Here is a 24,282-nt window from a genome sequence, read left to right as displayed (position 1 = left end):
AGAATCCAAAGGAGGTCGCCCACTCCGGATTCTGCAATGCAAATCCGCCCGTGTGCAGCGGGATTGTCCTAGAATCCAAAATTATCACCTGCTTCATTGCAACATAGGTCTAGTATGCACATAGTCACTCCATTCAAAGTATATGGGACTCAGGATGATGGCTGCCTAGACTGAATGGAGCGACGGGGTCCAATATAGGCACTCAGGTCGTCCAGTGATCGGACGCATCGTGTAGATAAATCATGATTCCGGGATAACTGCATTATACGCTCAGTCTAAACAGTCTTTGTATACTTGCAGAAATCCTTGCCGACTTGTTATAGCCTTCTAATATGCCGTGCCTTCCATTAAATGTATGCTATATGGCATATAGTGACATTATATTGCCAGTTCATACTGTGAGTTTCTACTCCCGGGAAATGTAAAATCATATTTAATGCTCTTTCAAAAGATTCATTAAAGTAAATCACAAATGACCTTGCCAGTGTAAGTGTTTTAATGTGTAATTAAGTGTTCCTCATCAAGAGGCTGGGACATCAAGCAGTCCGCGTCTCTTGTACACAGTACATTATTTTCATTGATCTCACCAGTGTAATTGAGATGTAATTTGAACTTGGAAGCATCTTCTAGATATGTATGTTTTCTTACAGCCATCATTTTTGCCTTAGCAATCAATAGGAATGCTGAGAAAGCTTAGACCTGCTAAAGGGATTTATATGTAGGCAACAGTCATTCGTAATTCACCGTCTTCAGACTGTACAATATTTATAGTGGGGCCTGTTTGAAAAATGGATTCAAGGCATAGTAATAAAGATGTCTCGTTATTTACGAAGATTGTCATCGATGTAGTTCCAAATGTCACAATAACCAATTCTTTTTAGACCAAGGACTGTGACTGTAATAAAGGGGCATCCTCTGCGTCTAGAGGAAAGAAGGTTTCAACATAGATGGGGGTTCTTTACTGTAAGAGCAGTGAGACTGTGGAACTCTCTGTCTGAGGACGTGGGGATGGCGAATCTGATAAAAGAGTTTAAAAGGGGTCTGGACGCCTTTCTTGAGAGTCACATAATTACATGTTATAATCACTAATTACTTCTGAAGTCTGCCGGCCTGCGTGGGAGGGGCTAAGTAGAAGATGGCGCACACATCATACAGATACTAAGTAAACGTGACTTTGAAGATTGTGATTGTGAATTAATAATTTGTTATCATGATCTTCTATGAAAATAGGCACACAGTGATACAGCGTTTCCCTGAAAATAAGACCTACCCCTAAGATAAGCCCTACCCTGATTTTTGACTATTTTCCGGGAGGCTTGAAATATAAGCCCTACCCTGAAAATAAGCCCTAGCTAGACTACTAAAAAAATGAATACGTTACCTAGAAGACGCAGTCCGGGTCCTTCCTGCTGGTCTCCGAGGTTCCGTAGCTCTGCTTCACATCCTACCCCCTCCACTGACATAAATCCTGCCTCCAAGAAGCGAAGGCTCTGATTGGTTCACGAGTGCTGCTCTTGCTGAACCAATTACAGCCATTACGTTGGTTCAGCCGGCATCCGAGGAGTGCAGGATGCACAGCGGAGCTACAGAACCTCGGAGACCAGCAGGAGAGACCCAGGCCACACCTGCTAGGTAAGTAAAATAAGCCATTCCCTAAAAATAAGACCTAGTGTCCTAGGGTTTTATTGTTGGGGAAACATTGTATAAGCATTGTATCAAGCAGCTGTGGCTCGTCATCCTATGTTGCTGCCCATAGTTAGTGATGCAAAGGAAGGAAAGTTGGTGGTTCCAAAGTTCCATTCTTACAGTTCCAACTCTGGGAAGGGGGTAAATACTTTCTCACAGCACTAAAGATTTTGAGCCATCTGTCAGTTTTACAACTTAACATACTGGCATCACTATAAGCATTGGACCTCTTGCCATGGTAAAGATGTTGGCATGTAGAACTGAAGGGTATGCACTAATTAATAATTTGCTGTTGAAGATATTGGGAACTCAGTAACAAACAACACTGTAATTAAAGGAAAATGTAATCTTCCTGATGGAGTGGATTGCTATATTTGTCCGTGTTAATAGATTTACTGCCCGTTGCTGATATATGATTCCTACCAGCAACACACATCTTACATCTCAGTAATGCAGCGGTATTTGATTAGCCTTTCAGTGTAGCAGTGATGTTCATTTGCTGTAACTGGTTTATCCAGCTTATATAAATCAAGTTAAATCCTGGAAGATGTATCAAGACTTGTGAAGCCATAGCAAAGACTCAGCCACTATTCTTAGTGCTTTATGACATATGGGTGCAGTTGACATTGAGATTACATGCTGAAGAGCTATAAACCCAACTAAGTTAGTGGCATAACTGTAGGGAAGAATCCTTCTATTCCAACTTCCCACATGAAGATGGATAGACACCTTGAGGCCAATGGGGCTGCCTCTAAATCCATGTTATAACTCTTGAGATTCATCCTCACATACAATTATTTCTCCTTTGGCAAAGAGATATTCCTGTAACTCACCGGAACCGCCATGGGCAGTAAAATGGCAACGTAATATGCCAACCTTTTTATGGCAAAACTGGAGAGTGACTTTCTGGCCTCCTGCCCCAACAAACTATTGGCCAACTTCCGCTACATTGATGACATCATAATCATCTGAACCAACACCGAACAAGAACTAATAAAATTCCATGAGAGATTCAATGCATTCCATCCACCATAAACCTCACATTAAGCTACTCGCATACTGAAATCGACTTTTTGGACGCCACCATAAAAATTTCAAACAACTCAATACAGACATCCCTATACCGAAAACCGATTGATCGGCCCACATATCTCAGATGGGACAGCTTCCACCCTAAACACATCAAAAAGTTCATTGTCTACAGCCAGGCCATCAAATACAACCGGATCTGCTCAAACCCAACAGACAGCCCACTCACAATATGCTTTTACCACAGCAGCATGCAAACTGCGCTCTTTGAGTTATACCGCCACCCTTGGCCCGAAAACCAATAATCATCCTTTTTTGCAACTCTGATAAATAACCATCTTTACCCATGACAACAAGCAATATGTGAGCAGACAGCCTAATACACACCTTATATACCCACCAAGCCAGCCCACCACGCATCATGTCCTTCATGTGCTACGTACATTGAAAGTAGGAGGTGCTAATAATAATGTGACTGTGACAAACAAATAATAGCCTGCCTTACATTGCTTCCCTCTTCTTAATTCACCACCCAGCCTGCGCCCTCCGCTCTGCTAACGAAATCAGACTGAAGTGCCCCTCTAATTCGAACCTCTCATTTGCGTCTCCAAGACTTCTCTAGAGCAGCACCAGTCCTCTGGAATGTGCTACCAAAAACTATCCGGGCAATCCCTGACACACAAAACTTCAGGCGTGCTCTAAAAACGCACCTCTTCAGGGAGGCATACCATATCCCCTAAACCAAACTTCTCTGAACAACCTGATAACATGCTCCCTGTCAGAGGCGTAACTTGAAGCTCCTGGGCCCCAATGCAAACCTATAACAGGGCCCCCCAACTATAATGCTTTATTCATAGTACTAGGCTCCCTATATGGAGAAGAGAGGCCTTATGGGCCCCCTAAGGTTCCTGGGCACGGGTGCAACCGCATCCCCTGCATCCTCTATAGTTACGCCCCTGCTCCCTGTCCTAGTTACTGCAGATCCTGCTAGCCGTAATCAACCAGCATCTGCAGTCATACCGACTCCGCCACTATACAGCCTGACCGTTGTCTATGAGTATAGCATCCCTCACTCTCCACCTCGCCATACTCTGCACATCTCCAGCCCCTTTACCTTCTGTATCACCCCATTACTTGTAGTATGTAAGCTCGTTGGAGCAGGACCCTCACCCCTACGGTCTCCATCAGCTGATTACTACATGTAACTGTGGTCTTGTTTTATTTCCCCTGTATGGTAAGCGCTACGGAATATGTTGGCGCTGTATGAATAAATATTATTATTATTATATGGGTACATGTACATGAGCAGAGGTTAGTACCATGCAGATTTTCTCCTTTTTCATTTTATGTAATGTTATCTTTTAATGAAAACTAGATAAAATATCTAACATAATTTTGGTTTTATATCTACTTAAGAAATATATGCGGGATATGAATCTGAAGCAAACAATATTACTGCTTTGTGATGTAGAAGATTGTATATAAACAGGCCAAGAAAATGCTAAGACCTGAAATTTTAATCATTCCTTTTAAGTCTTCACTTTGCAGTCTTGGCTCCCCACCAAGCAGCAAACTATTCATAAGGTTTGGCTTTTTCAATCTCCGTGCCTTGATTTGGCTTCAGATATTTTAACTTATTTATATTCCGTGTTTGTTGACCCAAACAGGTATTTTTTCGCTTGCTCTAACATTGACCATCTGGTTTAAAGTCCCAAGGAAGTCCTCCGCACATTGCAGATCTTAAAGGAGTTATCCAGCCTCATCACCTATTCTCAGGATAGGCCATCAATATCTGATCGGTGGGGGTCTGCTGCTTGGGAGTCCCATTGATCAGCTGAGTAGTACTCAGAATGACCACTATTAAATGAAAGTGTTCTGACCACTGACGGGATTGTACCAGGAATAGAGGTAATTCTGGAGGAAAAGGACTAAATAAGCTTGTTCTACTTCAACTGTCTGTAGCCCCAGATCCATAGGTGCTAGCAACATGTTTGGCTTTAAAAGGAGAGCAAAAGCATGTTGGTAGCACTGATAGAACCGGAGCTACAGCCATTTGAAATGGGGTAGGGAATACTGAATTTACAGCTATGTCTGCAGAATAGGAGGGCAACGAAATACATGCAGGCAGCAGAGAATACTTGTATCTGTGATTCTTTAGTCTGTTCCAGGGGAGAGGTGACAGAGATTTTTCTTCATGTTACCACCCTCCCCCTATCAATTGGAGAACAAATTTACTCTCTGACTGTCACATAGGGGGGTCTTTTTTCCCAGAAAAGGAGTGTAAAGAGAACTTGCTCATCTAATAATTTCTCTATGCCGCCTAACCACATAGATTGGTGACCATGGCGTCTAAACATTTTTACAGAAAACATTTTTTTCCCTTACACAATGTTTTATATATTGAAAAAAATATAGCAAAAATAAAATGACACATAATTGGTATCACCACATCCGTAACTACCCATACTATAAAATATTGTACTATTTATCCAGCATGGTAAATTCTGTAAAAAACTCAAAAAAGAAAACAACAAAATAGGGTAAACGATGTACCCAATCTTATGGCTAAAATTAGCCTCTAAGGGTGGGTTCACACGAGTATGTTTTTGTGCGTACTTAGGTGCGTACATACATGCACACCTAGGTACGAGCAAAAACATGCGTAAACACAGCTGCGTGCTTGTTGTCAATGGAGCCGCGGCTGCTGCTGGCGGCTTCATTGAAAACAATGCTCTGCCTGCACCCCTGCATTCTTTTTCAGGGAAGGGCTTTACATATAAGCCCTTCCCTGAAAAAGAAAGATTTTAGCGTTCAAAAAAAATATATATATACTTACCTGTCTGCCGCTGCCGTGACGCCTGTGGGGATGAAGAACACATCTGCCGCATGCGACAGATGTTTCCTTCATCCCCGCTAGTTAAAAGAATTCTTTGCTGCATCTGCCCCATCTGTGACAGATGCAGCAGAGGAATTCTTCAATTCTTTACTGCAGCTGTCACACATGTCAGCTGCGGTAGAGGATTCTGCTGGCTGCAATTCAGCTGAAGCAAGGTATCTATTTTTTTTTGTTCTTTTAAAACCACTTTTACTTGATTTCCAGGGAAGGGCTTATATTTAAAGCCCTTCCTTGAAATCAATTGCCGGCTGCAGAATCCTCTACCGCAGCTGACATGTGTGATAGCTGCGGTAGAGAATTGAAGGATTCCTCTGCTGCATCTGTCACAGATGTGGCAGATGCAGCAGCAGAGAATTCTTTTAACTAGCAAGGATGAAGGAAACATCTGCCGCATGCTGCAAATGTGTTCTTCCTCCCCGCGGGGGTCACGGCAGCAGCGGACAGGTAAGTATATTTTTTCTATGTAAAGCCCTTCCCTGAAAAAGAATGCAGGGGTGTCGGCAGAGCATTGTCTTCAATGAAGCCGCCGGCAGCAGCCGCGGCTCCATTGAAAACAATGCGTGTATTCCGAATGGTGTATGCATGTCCTATCTTTGCAGGCACACGCCTGTAAAGCACGGACATGTGCACGCACCATAGGGAATGCAATGTTGCAAATACAAATGTGTTTTTGTGCGTGCGTATGCACACACAAAAACACGCTTATGTGAAGCCAGCCTAAGGTTTTAAAAATACACTTCAGGTGACTGAGTTCTGCATCAAATTTATTTACCTGAGACATAAACTCAAAATCTACAATAGAATGAACAGCCTTTAATTGGGTGATATAAAAATCTTTCAACAGAACTGCAGTTGAATGTTAGGGGTATCCCAAACAGTTTAATGTTTTAGGGCTTCTTCCGATGGGCATGTTTTAGTCTCGTTATGCAGCAGTAATCATGGCCACATAATAGGACAAGACCAAATCATTCATTTCAATGGTTTCGTTTTCATTAGCAGTATTCTCACCCGTTAATAATATGAGTGAGAAAAGTTAGGACTTGCCCTACCTTTCTCGCACGTAGTTAATACTATAGAGCAGGACCTATCTTCCCGCTGTTTTATTCAAACTCACAGTGGTGTGGTTCATTATACCTCTTAAATCGCAGTATAATGAATTACCATGGTATTGCATCATACTGCAGGAGCAAAAAAAGGATCGCAAGTTCAACTCCCCTGTGGGGACTAAAATAAAAAGTAAAAATCAGTTTAAAAAAATGTTATCAATTAATAAACAAAATTAATGTTAGGTTGTGCTTCTAGAATCTGTAGTTCTATGAGATTCCATGAGCACACCCTCTCAGCTGTGGGGTAATTGAGCTGGCTGGGTGTGGTATTTTCTAGTCAGCAAATCCCCCTCCCTGGTCTGTTGCACATAAATACGAGTCACTCTTGCCAGCTTCTCTGTGTTAAAGGGGTTGTCCCGCGCCGAAACGGGTTTTTTTTTTTTTCAACCCCCCCCCCGTTCGGCGCGAGACAACCCCGATGCAGGGGTTAAACAAGAAAACTGCACAGTGCTTACCTGAATCCCCGTGCTCCGGTGACTTCTTACTTACCGGTTGAAGATGGCCGCCGGGATCTTCTACCTCCGTGGACCGCAGCTCTTCTGTGCGGTCCATTGCCGATTCCAGCCTCCTGATTGGCTGGAATCGGCACGTGACGGGGCGGAGCTACACGGAGCTACACGGAGCCCCATTGAGAAGAGAAGAAGACCCGGACTGCGCAAGCGCGTCTAATTTGGCCATTAGACGGCGAAAATTAGACGGCAACCATGGAGACGAGGACGCCAGCAACGGAACAGGTAAGTGAATAACTTTTGATAACTTCTGTATGGCTCATAATTAATGCACAATGTACATTACAAAGTGCATTAATATGGCCATACAGAAGTGTATAGACCCACTTGCTGCCGCGGGACAACCCCTTTAATCCCGCTCTGAGCTTGATTTTATGCATGTCTAGTCTGTAGAGTGTCTCTCAGCTTTCCTGAGGATGATCTGGATACCTGTAGTCCTTCTCTGCATCTTATGCAGATCCCCTTCTCCCTTCCCTTTCACAGGTGCGGCCTCCAGACGTCTGATGTCATTTGTGTGTGTCCGTTGGGTGATGCCTACACTGTTCCTTGTATGTCAGTACGGTGTCTGACTCTTTCCCCTTGGTGTGAGGACAATTGTGCTAGCAATGGTTTATCTGTATGCATGTGAGCTCGGAGTTTTACTTTTATGCATGTTGTGTGGTGCGTGTCTGTGCAGGTTTCCAGACATCAGGTATGAACAGTCCTGTTCTGTGAGTTGGTGTGAGCTGCATCCTGTCCTGCTGTGGATCGTTTGCTATCCAGGGATAGGTAGGTCCATAAGTTCTAGTCCTTATCAGGATGATCGCCCTGCTTGCAGGGAGGTTTGTCTGCCCCTGAGTTCAGTACGAAGTCCTACCTTTGGTGTTCAGTGTGCATTGTGTGTGTGCTTCTGGCGTGTGTGTGAACGCTTCTCAAAAAAAAAAAAAATGCAATAAAAAGCAATCAAAAAGTCATATGCACTCCAAAACGGTACCAATAGAAACTGTAGGACGATCCGCAAACTAGCCCTCACACAACTATGTTGATTGAAAAATCAAAAAACACTATATTAAAGGAGATGTCTCGAGGAAGCAGTGAATTTTTTTTTTTGCCCAGTCCCCCTAATTAAGCAAACATTACTAATTACCCCTGTAAATGACTTTTCTAGCTGGTTTCTACTTACCGTTCCAGCGTTTCAGCAACTTATAAAAATTTTGCCAAGATGGCCGCCAGCTCTTTTCCCTTCGCTCGCTGCAGCCCGACGTGCGCGCTCCCGAGACGCTACCAGCTGTGTCTCCATGGCAACCAGACGCCCCGCAGCCGCCGACCAGACCCCTGGAGTGAACACGGCCGACCAGTCACCCACCGCTAGGCAGAAGGTAACCGGCGCAGCGCCCCCCCCCATCACAGCGGCAGCCCCCCCGGCCCAGCAACAGCCCCCCCGGCCTAGCGCTAGTTCCCCCGGCCTAGCGACAGCCCCCCCGGCCTAGCGACAGCCCCCCCCGGCCTAGCGACAGTTCCCCCGGCCTAGCGACAGTTCCCCCGGCCTAGCGACAGTTCCCCCGGCCTAGCGACAGCCCCCCATCGCAGCGGCAGCCCCCCCCGGTGCAGCGACAGCCCCCCCGGCACAGCGACAGCCCCCCCGGCACAGCGGCGACAGCCCCCCCCGGCGCAGCGGCAGCCCCCCCGGCCCATCACTTACCAGGACGGCAGGACAGCTGGGCGGCTTCTCCGGACAGCTGGGCGGCTCTGCACCTTCCTCTAACAGAGGATGGTACAGAATGGCCGCTCCAGCGCGCTCCCGAGCAGTGACAGCTCATCTGCGCACGCGCAGAAGAGCTGTAGCGGGGAGCACACTGAAGCGGCTCGTGCTGAAAGGAGAAGACCGGACTGCGCAAGCGCGTCTAAAAAAGCAAGCTGCCAGCGAATTTAGACGGAACCATGGAGACGAGGACGCTAGCAACGGAGCAGGTAAGTGAATAACTTCTGTATGGCTCATATTTAATGCACGATGTATATTACAAAGTGCATTAATATGGCCATACAGAAGTGTATAGACCCACTTGCTTTCGCGAGACAACCCCTTTAATTTTGCATTGTCATAATCTGACTGACCAATAGAATAAAGCTATCGTGTCATTTTTGCTGCAGTGAGTATGCTGTACAAACAAGACCCACCCACAGATGGCAGAATTGCGCTTTTTTACAAAAGCTTTACATGGTACATTAACTAGTTTCATTGAAAAATATTCATCCCGCAAAAAGCCCTCAGGCAGCCATGTCAATGGATAAATAAAAGACTTTTGAAAGTGGGGACGAAAAACTGAAAAAAAAGGAGGTTAAAGAGTAACTACACTAGACTTTCAGATAACTTTTGACTTATCTTGGAGACATGTCAAAAGTATTGATCACTAGGGGTCCCGCTGCTGAGACCATCCCTGTTGATCGCTAGTATGAGGCTGCTGCAGTGCTTAGATGAGCTCTGCTCCCCCTTCGCTGTCTTCGCTAGTTTTTGGTTCCATCCGGCAGCTGTAGATGGCCTCACAGAGGTGTATAGTGCTTTCTATATCCCCCAATGTGAACCTTGTTCAGCTGCTAGAAGCAGCCAAAAACCAGTGAGAATAGCCAAGGGGTCACAGAGCTTGGGTGAACGCTGCAGCCCCTGATACTAGCAATCAACAGGGGGTCTTGGCAGTGGGACCCCTACTGATCAACATTTTTGACATGTCTCTATGATATGTCAAAAGTTATCTGAAAGTGCAGGTACTCTTTAAATAAAGTATATATATGCAAATATATACACAAACACAAAGCAATCATCCATAATATTACAGCCGCTGAATGGTGAATTGAATGCCATGCATTATCTAGTGATACTATTAGTTATCTCGTACCTGGCTGTGTCTTGACTCTCCATATTTGCCATTGAGGTTAGTTCGGTGGCAGTTCTTATACCACCATGCTCCTTTATATGAAGAGGCGCAATTTGTTACAGCAACATCATTATCTCTGTCCTTGGTAGAGAATGGGCGCCCCTGGTGGTAGGTAAGGGAATCCCCTATGAGAAACAAAAATTCAGATCAAATATTTAGTTATAAACCAATTAAAGAGTATTTCTAATAAATTGGACATCCAATATTGAGGGAAATTAAAGGTGTTTTCCAGGGAAAATACTAGTAATGATCTATCCTCAGGATTGCCTTGGGTCCGGTGCTGTAGAGCCCGGCCAATCAGGTGATCAGGCGACCTCTAACAGCAATGCAAATACAAAGGGGTCGGAGCGGAAGCCACTGCTCCAAACCCTGTATAGCGGCCGGCGATTGTAACGATGGGGGTCTACATTCCGGCACTAGACGTTGCTGTTGTAGAATGAAGATGTGCCTTAGTTCCTAAAGGGGGTGCACATAGTTAAAAAATATGGCTGATTACTACAAAAAATAGTGCAACACTTATCCACAAGTTGCGTGCTGTATAGTACGCACCCTAATTCACTTCAATGGCTCTCAGCTGCAATACCTCGAAACAACCCATGGATATGGGTAGCGCTGTTCCTGGAAGTAATTAGCCATGTTTTGCTAATCCTGTTTAACCCCTTTTAAGCCTGCTGTGGCATTGTGTTAACCCATGAGAATATGTGCATTTGCTAAAACGGTCATGTGATTATAACCATCTCATATCACAATTAAAACTGAGAAATATATTAAGAATTTCTCTTTTTGTGTCCCAGGAGATAAGCTATTTGCCTCTGCTCTTCCTCAGTGTCCTGTGAAAGACTCTAAGACAATTGACTGCAGCAGGAGCCTCTCCCCTGTCTGTCTTGTTTGCAGTAGGACAACATGACTGTTGAGCACTGCCCCTTTCTGTAAACCCTAACTCTTATCTGCTGCAGATCCACATTAAAATCTGCACCAAAGGTGCAGATTTTGACACAATTTTCTTGCGGATCCACATGGAAATCCACTATGCGTGAATGTACCCTAAGGGCATGTGCCAAGGTTTTACAGGTCGATTCGGCACGGAAAATTCTGTGGTTGACACTACATTCAATCTGATAGCACTGCAATTAGGAAAATTGATTCCGCAGTGACGAAAAGTTGGGTACACAGAAGCCTGATTCTCGGGATTGGTGGGGGTCTTGGCAAGACCTCTGTTCTTCATACTTTTATTGCCTTTCCTACAGATAGGTGATAAAAGTCTATCTTGGTTCAACCCTTTAACCCTTTCCAATCCACTGTCTGACATCTGAAGATATTATAATTTAAAGCTGTACAGCTCCGATGTTGGAAGACGTCCGTTGGGGTTCTCTTACTGTATATTGCCAGCCTCTCTGCTGTCGGAGCCTATCCGATGTGCCACCGCATGCAGTACTGGCTTTAGCCAGCAGATAGTGCCATTGTATAATGGCAGAAAAAGAGTAAGCCCCCTAGGAAAACCAGGATACAAATTGGATTGGAAAGGGTTAAGTTCCCAAACGTGTTAATTAGGCTGCTGTTTGATGTCACTTTTAAGCCCCATTCATATGAACAATAGGCCCCGTGTGGCAGCAGAAAGGCAGGTTGCAGTTTCAATCCTGACTTGGTTAAGGCAGCCAGCTCAAGGTTGACTCAACCTTCCATCCTGCTGGTAAAATGAGCTCCTGGTAAAAGATGACTGGTGAAGGCAATGGCAAATCAACCTGCCAAGCAAACATCACAATGTGACGTCACCCAAGGAGTCAGTCATGGGGACTCTACCTTTTACCATATGAACTGTGCTGAGGTGTATTACCTCCCATGGCCCATGGACGAAGGTAGGGCTATTTCTGCCAGAAAAAATAGACTGTTCCCCTTTAGATCTTCGAGAACACATATATTGGACACAAATACCTGAGCACTATACAGAACACCGTCTTTGTACCTGCAGTTCCGTTGTAGTCCCCAATGCGCAGTTTGTACATATTCCGTGGATCCCCCACGAAAAACTTGTTGTAATATGCATACACAGACTCTTGCCCATCTCGCATGTCAATCCTGAGCTCGTAGCGGCCCTGTAAAGTTATCTGATGGAGAGTATCCAGCCCTGTGAAAGGAGAAACACGGAATAATGGTTCTTCAGAGCTTCCTACAACTTTTCTTGCAAATGTTTTTGCTTCTATTCAATATACATTTATTATTAGAAGGCTAGGAAAAAAACGGATATATGCATCATAATAGAGATGTAATTTCGCCCAGAAATGTCTCAGAATAATAAAATTGTATTACCACTATTAAGCCTGATGTGAGGGCGCATCTCTCTGCAGAATAGTAATATTAATAATAGCTGTCTTAGGCTTTACCGTTGCCAGCTTTCAAAAAGGGAAAGTAATTATAGCTGATGTGGCATCTGACGGCCTCATTCTTGTCACTTGTACAGAACAATATTCCCTTTTCCCCGTCGTCTTGCAGAGTTGTATCTCACATAAGGTTAATACAAATTTGGGGGTGGAAGATGCCTTCAAGGGGAGCCGAGTCTCAGAAAATAATTCATCCTTATCTCTTCTGGATAAAGAAAGGTCACAATTCATATGGATGTGCGCAGCTTTACTCATCAGATATGTTGGTCACATATAGTCATCACTTTATGTTGTTTACTCGGAGCTCAAAGCTACATGACTAATGCTTAGTGTGGTCAAATATTGGACAGGTACCGGTCACTGGGGTCCTGCCTGCATTTTACTGCATATGCATTGTTGATGGCGCCTATTAGACTGGCATCACACTGACGTAAGCAGAATTGCACACTCCTTACAGAACAGGAAGTGTCAGATAGGCTTAGGAGACATTTTGGGATCTGTAAGATTTTGCAGTGGGTCCAGAAAGTCTTCAGATTAGAGATGAGCGAGCATACTCGCTAAGGACAATTGCTCGATCGAGCATTGTCCTTAGCGAGTATCTTCCCGCTCGGCAGAGAAGGTTCGGGTGCCGGCGCGGGTGAGAGGTGAGTTGCGGCAGTGAGCAGGAGGGAATGGGAGGGAGATCTCCCCTCCATTCCTCCCCGCTCTCCTCCGCTGCTCCCTGCCCACCGCCGGCAGCCGAACCTTTTCTTTCGAGCGGGTAAGTACTCGCTAAGGGCAATGCTCGCTCATCACTACTTCAGATCCTTTCATTTTTTTTACATTATGGTATGTTGCGTCCCTGTGCAAATGAAAAATAGTTTTAACTGTTCCCCATCTTTCTGTACTCAGTACCCCATAATGATAAAGTTGAAACAGAAAATAAGAAATCTTCGTAAATGTTATAAAATTGAAAAACTAACTTTTTGCATTGACATAAGTATTTAGAGTTTTCTTATGACACTCGAAATTTAGCTCTTGGAGCATTGCATTTCTCTTGATCATTGTAAATTCAGTTAAAAGGGAACCTGTCACCGGGCTTGAGTACCGTAAACTAAGTTATTGTGCTCATACGCAGATTCTCTGGAGTTCAGGGAGTAATTTCTAATACGTGCCAAGCTCCCAGATCCAGCTCTGTTAACCCTGAAAGTCAGCATGGGCAGTGCTGACGGACTGCTGGCTGCACACTGTGCATGCACTCCCATAGCAATCAATAGCAGCACACACGTACATGTAACTAGTGGTATAGGCTGCATGATCTGTGCTGACTAACGGTCAGAGCACTGTATTGGGAAGCCAGAAAAGTATAAGAAATACCTGCCCAGACTCTAGGGAACCTGCCGTTTGAGCACAATAACTTAGTTTATGGTGATCATACTTGGAGACACACCCCTATATATATGACGTCTCAAAGTTCACAATGCATATATGAGAGCCAAAACCAAGCCATAAGGAGAAAGGAACTGCCTGTAGAGCTCAGATACAAGATTGTGTGGAGGCACAAATCTGGAGAAGGCTGCAAAAAAACGTCTGCTGAACTGAAAGCTTACAAGAGCACAGTGGCCTCCATAATTGGAAGAAATGGAAGAAATTTGGAACAATTAGGACTCTTCCTAAAGCTGCCGATCCACCAAACTAAGTAATCGGGGGAGAAGGGCCTTGGTAAGAACTTCCAGAGGGTCAACCATCACTACAGCACTCCACCCATCTGAGCTTTATGGCGCAGCATATCGAAAGAAGCCTCTCCTCAGTAAAATACACATGTAAGCCCTCCTGGAGTTTGCCAAAAGCACCTAAAGGCCTCTCAGACTGTGAGAAACAAGATTTTCTGGTCTGATGAAACCTAGATTGAACTTTTTGGCCTCAATCCTAAGCGTTATGTATTGAGGAAACCAGGCGCTGTTCATCACCTGCCCAATACTATCCCTATAGTATAGCATGGTGGTGGCAGCATCACATGGTGGGGGTGTTTTTTAGCAGCTAGGACAGGGAGACTTGTCAGAGTTGATGAAAAACTCAATGGAGCAAAGCACAAAGATGTTCTTAATGAAAACCTGATCCAGAGTGCAAGGGGACTCAGAATGGGCCGACAGTTCACCTTCCAACAAGGCCATGACTCTAAGCACACAGGCAAGACAACACAGAAAGGGCTTAGGGACAACTCTGTGAATGCCCTTGAGTGGCCCATCCAGTGTCCTGACTTGAGCCCAATTGAACATCTCTGAAGAGGCCTGAAAATGTCTGTCTACAGATGGCCCCCATCCAACCTGATAGAGCTTGAGAGGATCTGCAGAGAAGAATAGCAGAAAATTCCCAAATCCAGGTGTCTAAACCTTGTTGCATCATACCCAAGAAGACTGGAGGCTGTAATCCTTACCAAAGTTTAGGAAAAAGAAAAAACAATCCTTGCACTCACGGGAAAAAGCAGGAAAAAAATGATCAATTGATTAATTTTACTTAATCAATTTATTAAACACATAAATTACAAACGTCAATCTGAGCTACGCGTTTCTGCGACTTGCATGTCGCCTTTTTCAAGCTCAATAGCATATTTTAACACGATCAATTTATACAAACATTTAAAAGGCTGGCTTACCAGACGCTGTGCAATGCTAATTTTTAAACGCAATAAAACTTTACAAAATATGATTGTTCCTTCCAATCCCAACAGGAATAAAAATATAAATAAAAATGAGAATGATAATAAATATGATAATCCAATAAAAACTGGTGTTTATAAATGTTTCCAAAAGAATTGTAAGTGCTGTCCATTGATTTCACACAATAAAACAGAGGTTTTAAACAGTAAAAATGTGAGTTTTAAAATTTCTCAAAAATTGAATTGTAACAGCTCTAAAGTTACCAGACGCTGTGCAATTACCGCTGCATACCGTTCAGTTAATGTGTTTGGGCGGAGATACCGCTACCTAGGAGTAATTAATTGGACGTAATTACGTCACTTTTTGACTCGCAATCATGCGTGTCAAAGTTTTTTACAATGAACTTTATCAACACATGTTGAAAGGTTCCAACAATGGTTACTTTCGTCGATCCATCTACTAAAGGAATAACACCCGATTTAGTAGCTTACATATATCATATCCAACTACAATTTAAACACCACCATAATTTAAATAAAATATATTAAATACAAATATATAGTATCCAATATGTTACTCGATATATAGTTTATATTTTAATATGCCACATGATAAACTTTAATGTAAAACCAACTAATACTATAAAAACGCATTTTTATCCCGACAATTCATTCTTCATTATAACAAAACGTCTTAAAATTACCATTGATAAATATTAAAATGAATTTCATATTTTCTCCAACATTTCGTTGAGCCCTGCGGGAACTAAGGTGTTTAGCCTGTAGATCCAATACATTTCCTTTTTTCTCAATGCTGCAATGGATCTAGAGTCTATGCTTTCCAATGGAGTTACTAGCATTTTCGATGCATCTCCATCATGAATGTCATAAAAATGTCTGGAAAGGCTATGATTCCGAAAATTTTTTAAAATATTCTGCCGATGGTTCCCAATTCTATTTTTCAGTTTATTTATTGTTCTCCCTATATAACTCAATTTACATGGGCATTCAATGAGGTAGATAACTTTAGAGCTGTTACAATTCAATTTTTGAGAAATTTTAAAACTCACATTTTTACTGTTTAAAACCTCTGTTTTATTGTGTGAAATCAATGGACAGCACTTACAATTCTTTTGGAAACATTTATAAACACCAGTTTTTATTGGATTATCATATTTATTATCATTCTCATTTTTATTTATATTTTTATTCCTGTTGGGATTGGAAGGAACAATCATATTTTGTAAAGTTTTATTGCGTTTAAAAATTAGCATTGCACAGCGTCTGGTAAGCCAGCCTTTTAAATGTTTGTATAAATTGATCGTGTTAAAATATGCTATTGAGCTTGAAAAAGGCGACATGCAAGTCGCAGAAACGCGTAGCTCAGATTGACGTTTGTAATTTATGTGTTTAATAAATTGATTAGGTAAAATTAATCAATTGATCATTTTTTTCCTGCTTTTTCCCGCGAGCGCAAGGATTGTTTTTTCTTTTTCCTAAACGATTGCAACGAGCTCCAATAGTTTTTGGATGTTACTCGTATTAGATGCTGTGCGGCTCTCTACGGATAAGGGAACAAGCTATATATATGCCTTCTAGGATTCCGGTGCCAGTGAGATCTAGGTCTTCAGCTTAGTCTCACCTGAGCACCCGGTGAGTAATAGCTTTATCTCACCACGTTTGTATTTGTTTGGTCTTTTAATTGCTTTGGCGCTCTCCTCTCACAATTCTTTATTTCCCTTACCAAAGTTGCTTCAACTAAATACTGAGTACAGGACACGAATACTTATGTAAATGCAAAATGTTAGTTTTTCATTTACAAAAAAATGACTAAGATTTCTACCACTCTGTTTTCACTTTGTCATTAGGGGGTACTGAGTGCAGAATAATGGGAGGAAAGTTGAATTTTTTTTAAATTTGCATAAGGCCCCAACATAACAAAAAAGTGAAAGGATCTGAAGACTTTCTGGACCCACCATTGGTTCATTGAAAAAAATACATATAGATCATGACATCGAAAAATTTAAAAAAATCATCATAATGTCTAAAAAAATGTTTGACATAAAAACATTATTTATATAAAGGGTCATTTTCTGATGACACATTCCCTAGAAGTGTCAACCCTCAATACACATTGAGGCTCCCTGTCCACGGACGTGTATTCGCAGGTGGAATCATGCCTGCCGACGCTTTCCATAGCATTGCTATGGAAAGCGCTGAATAATCATTGCGATTCTCCGCTCGCGGCAGACAATTTGCAGCATGCTGCGAATTGCCCCGATTCTCTGCGGCCAGCCTATCTACCAGATAGGGCTGACCGGCGGAGATTTGGCAGCGGCTCCTACTCCCAGGCGGCGGCTCCCGCGGCGGAGTTCTGCCGCGGGACTTCGCAATGCCCGTGGACAGGGGGCCTGACTTTTGTACAGCTACTAGAGATGAGCGAACGTACTCGGTAAGGCCGATTTCGCAATCGAGCACCGCGATTTTCGAGTACTTCACTACTCGGGTGAAAAGTACTCGGGGACGCTGTGGGTGAGCGGGGGGTTGCAGAGGGGAGTGGGGGGAGAGGGAGAGAGAGAGAGCTCCCACCTGTTCCCCACTGCTACCCCCCGCTCCACCACGCCACGCCCCGCCCCACAGCGCCCCCGAGTACTTTTCCCCCGAGTAGTGAAGTACTCGAAAATCGCGGTGCTCGATTGCGAAATCGGCCTTACCGAGTACGTTCGCTCATCTCTAGCAGCTACCAAATCTCCAATACTTTAAGATATGGATCGGTGTCCATCTGAAAGATGGGTGGAAAAAGCATTGGTCCTATATTCAATACAACAACTAGTCTTGGTGATAATTAACAGTTCTTTATATGCAATTAAAGGGATTTTCCAGGTATGCTTCGACCCCTGTGTAGTGGCCAGTGCTTGTAACTGCAGGCACAGCTCCCATTGATTTCAATGAGACCCCAGCCTACAGTTACAAGCGCCAGACTGAGGATAGGTCATCAATAGTATTTTCCCCAGAAAACCCATTTAAGTAGAGAGAGGTGGCCCAGTTATTTTTTTCTTATGATGCTGGTAGGCCCTTGGTCTACAAGGCACCAATGCGGTTACACAGGCAGTCTCTATGGGATGTCTACTCCTGATCTAAAGTAAGCTTTCTACCCATTTACACATACTGTAGAATTGATAGTGATATGTCTAGTATCTTGAGGCCTTAATAAAGATCATGTATAAAGCAGCACATATCACTAAGCAAAGGTATATTATAAACAATGCACGCACTCAGGAGAGAGCTTGCCAGAAGGCGCAGCTTAGGGCCACCATCGAATAAGTATTTTAGAGTTAATGCAATGCTATAAGGCTCTTTATGGTTAAGTAATTTCCATGAATATGTTGGTTCAGCCATATGGAATAATCCCACATCTCAGTTTGCACCTTCATCTTTAAATCAATTTCTTTAAGTAGGCATTCAGTCTTGAAGTTGCAAAGAATAAGAGTGTAGGAAATCTTAGTAGCTGAAGTATAATTTTCAATGGTTCAAGCCATTTTTATTTACTTGCTTCCCGCAGCCAGAATTAGCTGTGCTCTAACATATAATGCATAGAAACATATATTGTATAAGTGCATTGTTATGAAACTAAGGATCCTTTTACACAGGCAAATGATTGTTCATGCTCATTCATGGTTAATTCGTTGGCTGATCGCATTTTTGTGCAGCCAGGAAAATCCATCGTTTTAGCCAACGCATCTTCCTGCCGACAGTGATTAAAGTGAATGGAGAACATACCATTGTATGAAAAATCTGTAAGGGTTGTGCTGGCTGGGATCTGTTGTATCACATAGGTTTCTAGCAGCACAGCCTCACAGGTGTGGAATGATTGAGCTGGTTGGGTGTGGTGTTCTCCTGCTAGCCAATTATCCCCAGTCTGTTTGCAGATAAATATCCTTCCGCTGCAAGAGGAAGCTGGTGTCCCTTCACTCTAGGGTTTGTTGGTCTTGCATGCCTGTACAGGTGTTATGTGTTTGAAGAGGGGCTTGCCAAGTGTTTGTGCAGGTGGCCAGACATTAGGCGTGGATAGCCCTGCCCTGTGGATATGGTGTAAACTGTGTCATGTTCTGTATGTCTGTGCTAGTGGCTAGACATAAGGAGTGAACTGCCCTGTTCTATGTGGTTGTTCTGTCTTGCATGCTAGCCCTAGTGTGTTGCTGTGTGATTTATGTCCCGTGTGCCAGTCTGTCTGGTTCCATGTATTAACCCTTCAGGGATAGTCAGGACTGAGGTTCCAGCGCGGGGCTGCCTTTATCGAGGCAATCACCCTGCTTATTAGGTAGGGTCCTGTCATTCTCCCTGCAGCTTGGGGTCATATGTCTTGCCAGTGTAGGGACCACGAGACACAAGGACCCTTGAAGCTGGGCTCGCGGCTTAAGGGATCTGGCCAATTCATGAACTAATCTCTTGTATTTATTACAGCAATTCCATCTATGTGTGGTGGTATGCAATGTAAGTGTTGGTTTCCTGTTAGCAGTCCTTATCCTTGGTCACGTTCGTGTGGGTCTGGTGTTCACTTGCCCACATGAACGTAATCATTTGTCACCCATAGAGTCTGAATTGGCTTGCATAAAGGACCAGGTGTGTGAGCACAGATCTCAATGATCGCCACTGATCAAACTCCTGCATCACAAAAAATTTAAAGGACCCTAAGCAAATATGTAGGCAGAAGCAGAGCAAAATTGCACTGGAGAAAGTAGAATTTTCCAATATTACAGAGAAACATTTACAATCAAACTTATCATAGCCTCAGCAAAAATACTCTATGGCTTCCTCCATGGATGATCAACAGTGTCGAACTGAGTGTCGATAAAAATAATGGGTTTCAAAGGTCCAGCAGTGTCGAACTGAGACACAATAATGAGTTTCAAAGGTCCACCAGCAGACAACCCCATTTGGAGACAACTCTGTAGACTTCCCACTAGGGGCCATTTCTTATGGATTGATTCACAAATAACCTATTAGACCTTATTATTGTTCAATGCTAACCCCATTTATGATGCAATTTAAAGTGGACATGCACATATCCTATATAGATGGAGGGTGGCCACCTGAATCATTTGATCAGGTGGACTCAAGGAACTCCACTCCAATACTAATGATGAAACTAAATTATGTGCAAGTCACAAGAGGAGCATCATCTTCCTGATAATATTTTCTTCTCTTTGTTACTTAAATATTCATTTAAATCTCGTAATATCATTTATTTTTTTGTAGTACAATAGATCAGTTGGAAAAGTATATAGGTGGGTAGGTATATTAGTATTTGTCATTGTCATGTTACTTACCCAGCCAAAACTCATCCTCAAGGTTCCCAAACCCAACTCGATAGTCAGCCCACTTACGGAAAAAATCTGTCAGTCCATTGTGACGCCTTTGAAACACCTGAAAGGAATAAAACCACATTTGCAAATATGCATCATTTTTGTACATGCCATTACATAATCTAAAGCCGGATGGATTAATAATATTTACTGACTGTGGCACACAATGGCTGCCTTCACTATGTGCAAGGAATTTTAACATAACGTAACCAAAGTTACTACAGAAATGTGAACACCATGCTGAGACGGCTCATTCAGTAGGCCATTTCTTGTACGGTAATGACTATGCTCCTATCCTCTATATTACTGTACAGTAATGAGCTTCATGTACAGATCTGGAAATGAGGAGCACAACAGGATGCTGGCATTAGGACGGCAAGGACTGAATACTATGTACTTGCAGAGCCCTAATCAGGTTGGCACTATATCATTCAGTCTTAATTCCTTAGAAGACTAATATGTAGAAATAAGCTGAGCTGCCAATGGGATATGCTGGGATAAACTGACCTAGAGGCATGGGAGATTTATGTTTATAGGCAGCCCTACTGTCCATGAGCTGTCGGCATAGGTGCTTTATCATACGCTATGCCTATGAAGCACACTTCTTTCTGCACGGATCTCTAAAGATATTGCAGTGGCTAGCAATGGGGCTGCTAGCACCGGTGCTAGTGAAAGTACCAATAAGTCACTCTACTTTGGATGAGGTATTTAGAGGCCCAGGTCAATGAGCTGAATATTTTCCTTGGGTGGCGAAAAAAAAAGCTACAGTGTCACGTCTGACTAGGACTACATGGAAACCACATGGATTCGGACGGATTGGGGGAAAAGAAACACACCAAGGAAGGAGAAAAGGAAGGGCAGAGACTGGTCCCTGAACTTAAAGTAGCCAAGTCTACCTACCAAGCAGTACATCCGCCCCGAAAAGGATGACCTCGCGACAGGAACCTGGGGCTTCCCTGTAATAACCTTAGATGATATACGGGAGAAAATGATGAAGGCCAGGGAAGGACTGGATAGGACATAGCTCCCAGCACACTAGACTATAGACACAGGAAGAAAGGACCGGACGATGGAAAAGAGCCAGTCAATCAGCCACCAGACAGATGTATCTCCCTTGGCATTTAGCGCCTAAATCAAATTGCCCATGCACTGATGTGTGGATCATGTGCGCTGGGGCTGGCACTGTGGCATGACCCCAGAACCGTCCTCAAACCCAGAAGTGGCCGGCGGCACTGTGACATACAAATTTGAATACAGCATTGTGTAGGCAGAAGGAATTAAAGCATAGCAAATTCCTTTATAACTTCAATACATTACTGCAAGAACAAAGCAGTGCAGGTTAAATTACAGCGGCCCTGTGGCTGGCACTGGAACATAAACCCTGTTGTGGGTAAGATTATGGACACTATGCTGGATCTGTTGTATGAGCTCTGGGGAAAGGATGGTTCCTTTGTATAAAATGATACGTTTGGTTGTATTTGGAAGTTGTGTGACAGTATTTTTTGACTCTTTATATGCTACAATGCACTCTATTATGTTAGTACAGTAGGGAGATTAAATTTATCACCGAGGCAGAAAAGTTCCCACTGGAACGAAAATCTAAGTCACCGAAGGGAACCACTGATAATAAAACTTAACTTTTAATAATAAAATTATTTAAAACTGCGTAGTTGGATATATGTTTTTCTGTTCTATGCACTCATAAAAATGGAGGTATGTACACTCCTGATATGGAATCAGTTGCGATATGTTTTTGTGAGCGATATATCGTATTGACCCAATAGCTCAATATTAGAGATGAGCGAACGTACTCGTTTCGAGTAATTACTCGATCGAGTACCGCCATTTTCGAGTACTTCAGTACTCGAGTGAAAAGTACTCGGGGTGGCCGGGGGGTGGGGGGCGCCGTGGGTGAGTGGGGGGTAGCAGCGGGGAACAGGGGGGAGCCCTCTCTCTCTCCCTCTCCCCCCCACTCCCCGCTGCAACCCCCCACTCACCCACGGCGCCACCCGAATTTTTTCGCCCGAGTACGGAAGTACTCGAAAATCGCGGTGCTCGGGCGAAAAAGGGGCGTGGCCGAGCACGTTCGCTCATCTCTACTCAATATATGTCCGCCAAACGATTATCACCATCTGCCACCATAATGACTCATATGCTAGGATATTGATATAGTGAACTCAGCGCTGAGTATAAAGTGTGGTAGATGGTAATACTGTGGGTCAAACGGAGTTAGTTAATTTCTGTTATTCTGACATTCAGTTTAGAGCAAACAGGTGATATAGTGGCCATAGAAGACTCAGAGTCCAACAGATTGATGTAATTTTAGTCTGTGTACTCCCTGGCTCTTAGTATGAATGACACACAGTAATATAGAGAGGAATGTATAGATATAATTGTCATTTCTCTCTAGTTAGTACCGATTCACCTGTGACATAATCCCCAATACAGAATCAAATATTCTGTTTAAATAGATCACTGAGCTAATTGCTCTGTTATGACCAATTATCTAGTATCTTGCTCAATAGGTAGACCATATTCATGCATATGATAATCAGGCATGAATGGTCACTCCTCAGAAGAGGGGAAGATGAACTATCTCAAGTTTTTAAAGTTCATCTTCTCCTGTATAGCCTGCCACCAACGCGTTTCCGCAGCAAGATAGAACTACTGCTTCATCAGGGTGGTTTGATTAGACAGAGACAAGCAAGAGCAGCACTAACGTCTGCAGATTACGGAGCATTTTTATGAGTGCATAGAACAGAAAAACATATATCCAACTACGCAGTTTTAAATAATTTTATTATTAAAAGTTAAGTTTTATTATCAGTGGTTCCCTTCGGTGACTTAGTAGGGAGATTAAAGTTAAACATGACAGAATTCTAGCTCACTTTGCACCAAAAAAAAAACATGATTTGTATCCAATTTATTATGTATTTTAGAAAATTTCTGCACTTCACTTGACAAAAGGGGTGTGGTTTGGACTAAATGGGTGTGGTTTGTTATTAAATGGGACGTGGCTTAAATGTTAAAGCATGCACCAAATTGAGTTCAAAATTTCGAAGCAAAATAATCAACCAGTAGATGGCGTAAAGTTAGACTAAAGTGTCTAAAGTTGTACCAAATTTATTATATACTGTGCTTAATTTGGCCCATTATTAGACTGTCTAGTCTAACATTACACTATGTATTAGACACGATTAGTAAATGTGCCTCAGCATTTTAATTGTGTCCTTTATATAAGGGGGCATTGACATGGTTGATTGGAAGAAGCTGCCAGTCATTTTATGTCTTCAGGCAAGGAAATTTTGCATTGCGGATACGTCTGTCCTAAAGAGAAAGCTCCACGGAGGATTTTGTCATTTTAATTGCACTTTAATTTAAAAAAAATCTGGAAGGGTAGAAAAATAAGGGCAATGTAATGGTTTTGTCTTCTAAAGACTCACAATCCATCCTCCGTCATCAGTGGTCATGTCGCAGAATACTGGCACACTCTGACTCTGGTCGCCATTGATGTAGATAGTATATACGCCACTCAGGGTATCTCCATTTAGTAGATGCTGCGCACAATCTTGTGGATAGGCAAACACTCGTCCTCCTGAGGAGATATAAAAGAAGGGTTACGTCTGCAATGATAGCTTCCAGTGAGGCCAGATGTACAATTATATTGTTGAACGCATTTTAGCATCTGTACTACAATCACAAGTCCCAACCCGACCGTGAGTCTAATGACCCGAACTAACAGCATCAAAGATCTCGATGATA

General features: G+C 43.1%; 1 protein-coding gene across 1 annotated transcript in view; it reads right to left on the bottom strand.

Moving 5' to 3' along the window:
- TNR (tenascin R) overlaps positions 1-24,282 on the bottom strand; it is a 509,827-nt gene that overhangs the window by 6,003 nt on the left and 479,542 nt on the right. Inside the window, exons 19-22 of the mRNA XM_066597493.1 lie at positions 23,964-24,115; positions 20,485-20,581; positions 12,102-12,263; positions 10,100-10,263 (exon numbers count right to left, since the gene is read on the bottom strand). Coding sequence (XP_066453590.1) covers positions 10,100-10,263; positions 12,102-12,263; positions 20,485-20,581; positions 23,964-24,115 — 575 coding nt within the window. The remainder of the gene's footprint in view (positions 1-10,099; positions 10,264-12,101; positions 12,264-20,484; positions 20,582-23,963; positions 24,116-24,282) is intronic.

This window comes from Eleutherodactylus coqui, chromosome 3 (genome assembly GCF_035609145.1).
Source record: "Eleutherodactylus coqui strain aEleCoq1 chromosome 3, aEleCoq1.hap1, whole genome shotgun sequence".
In the NCBI taxonomy this organism is placed as follows: Eukaryota; Metazoa; Chordata; class Amphibia; order Anura; family Eleutherodactylidae; genus Eleutherodactylus; species Eleutherodactylus coqui.
This window is presented reverse-complemented; position numbering and strand designations above follow the sequence as displayed.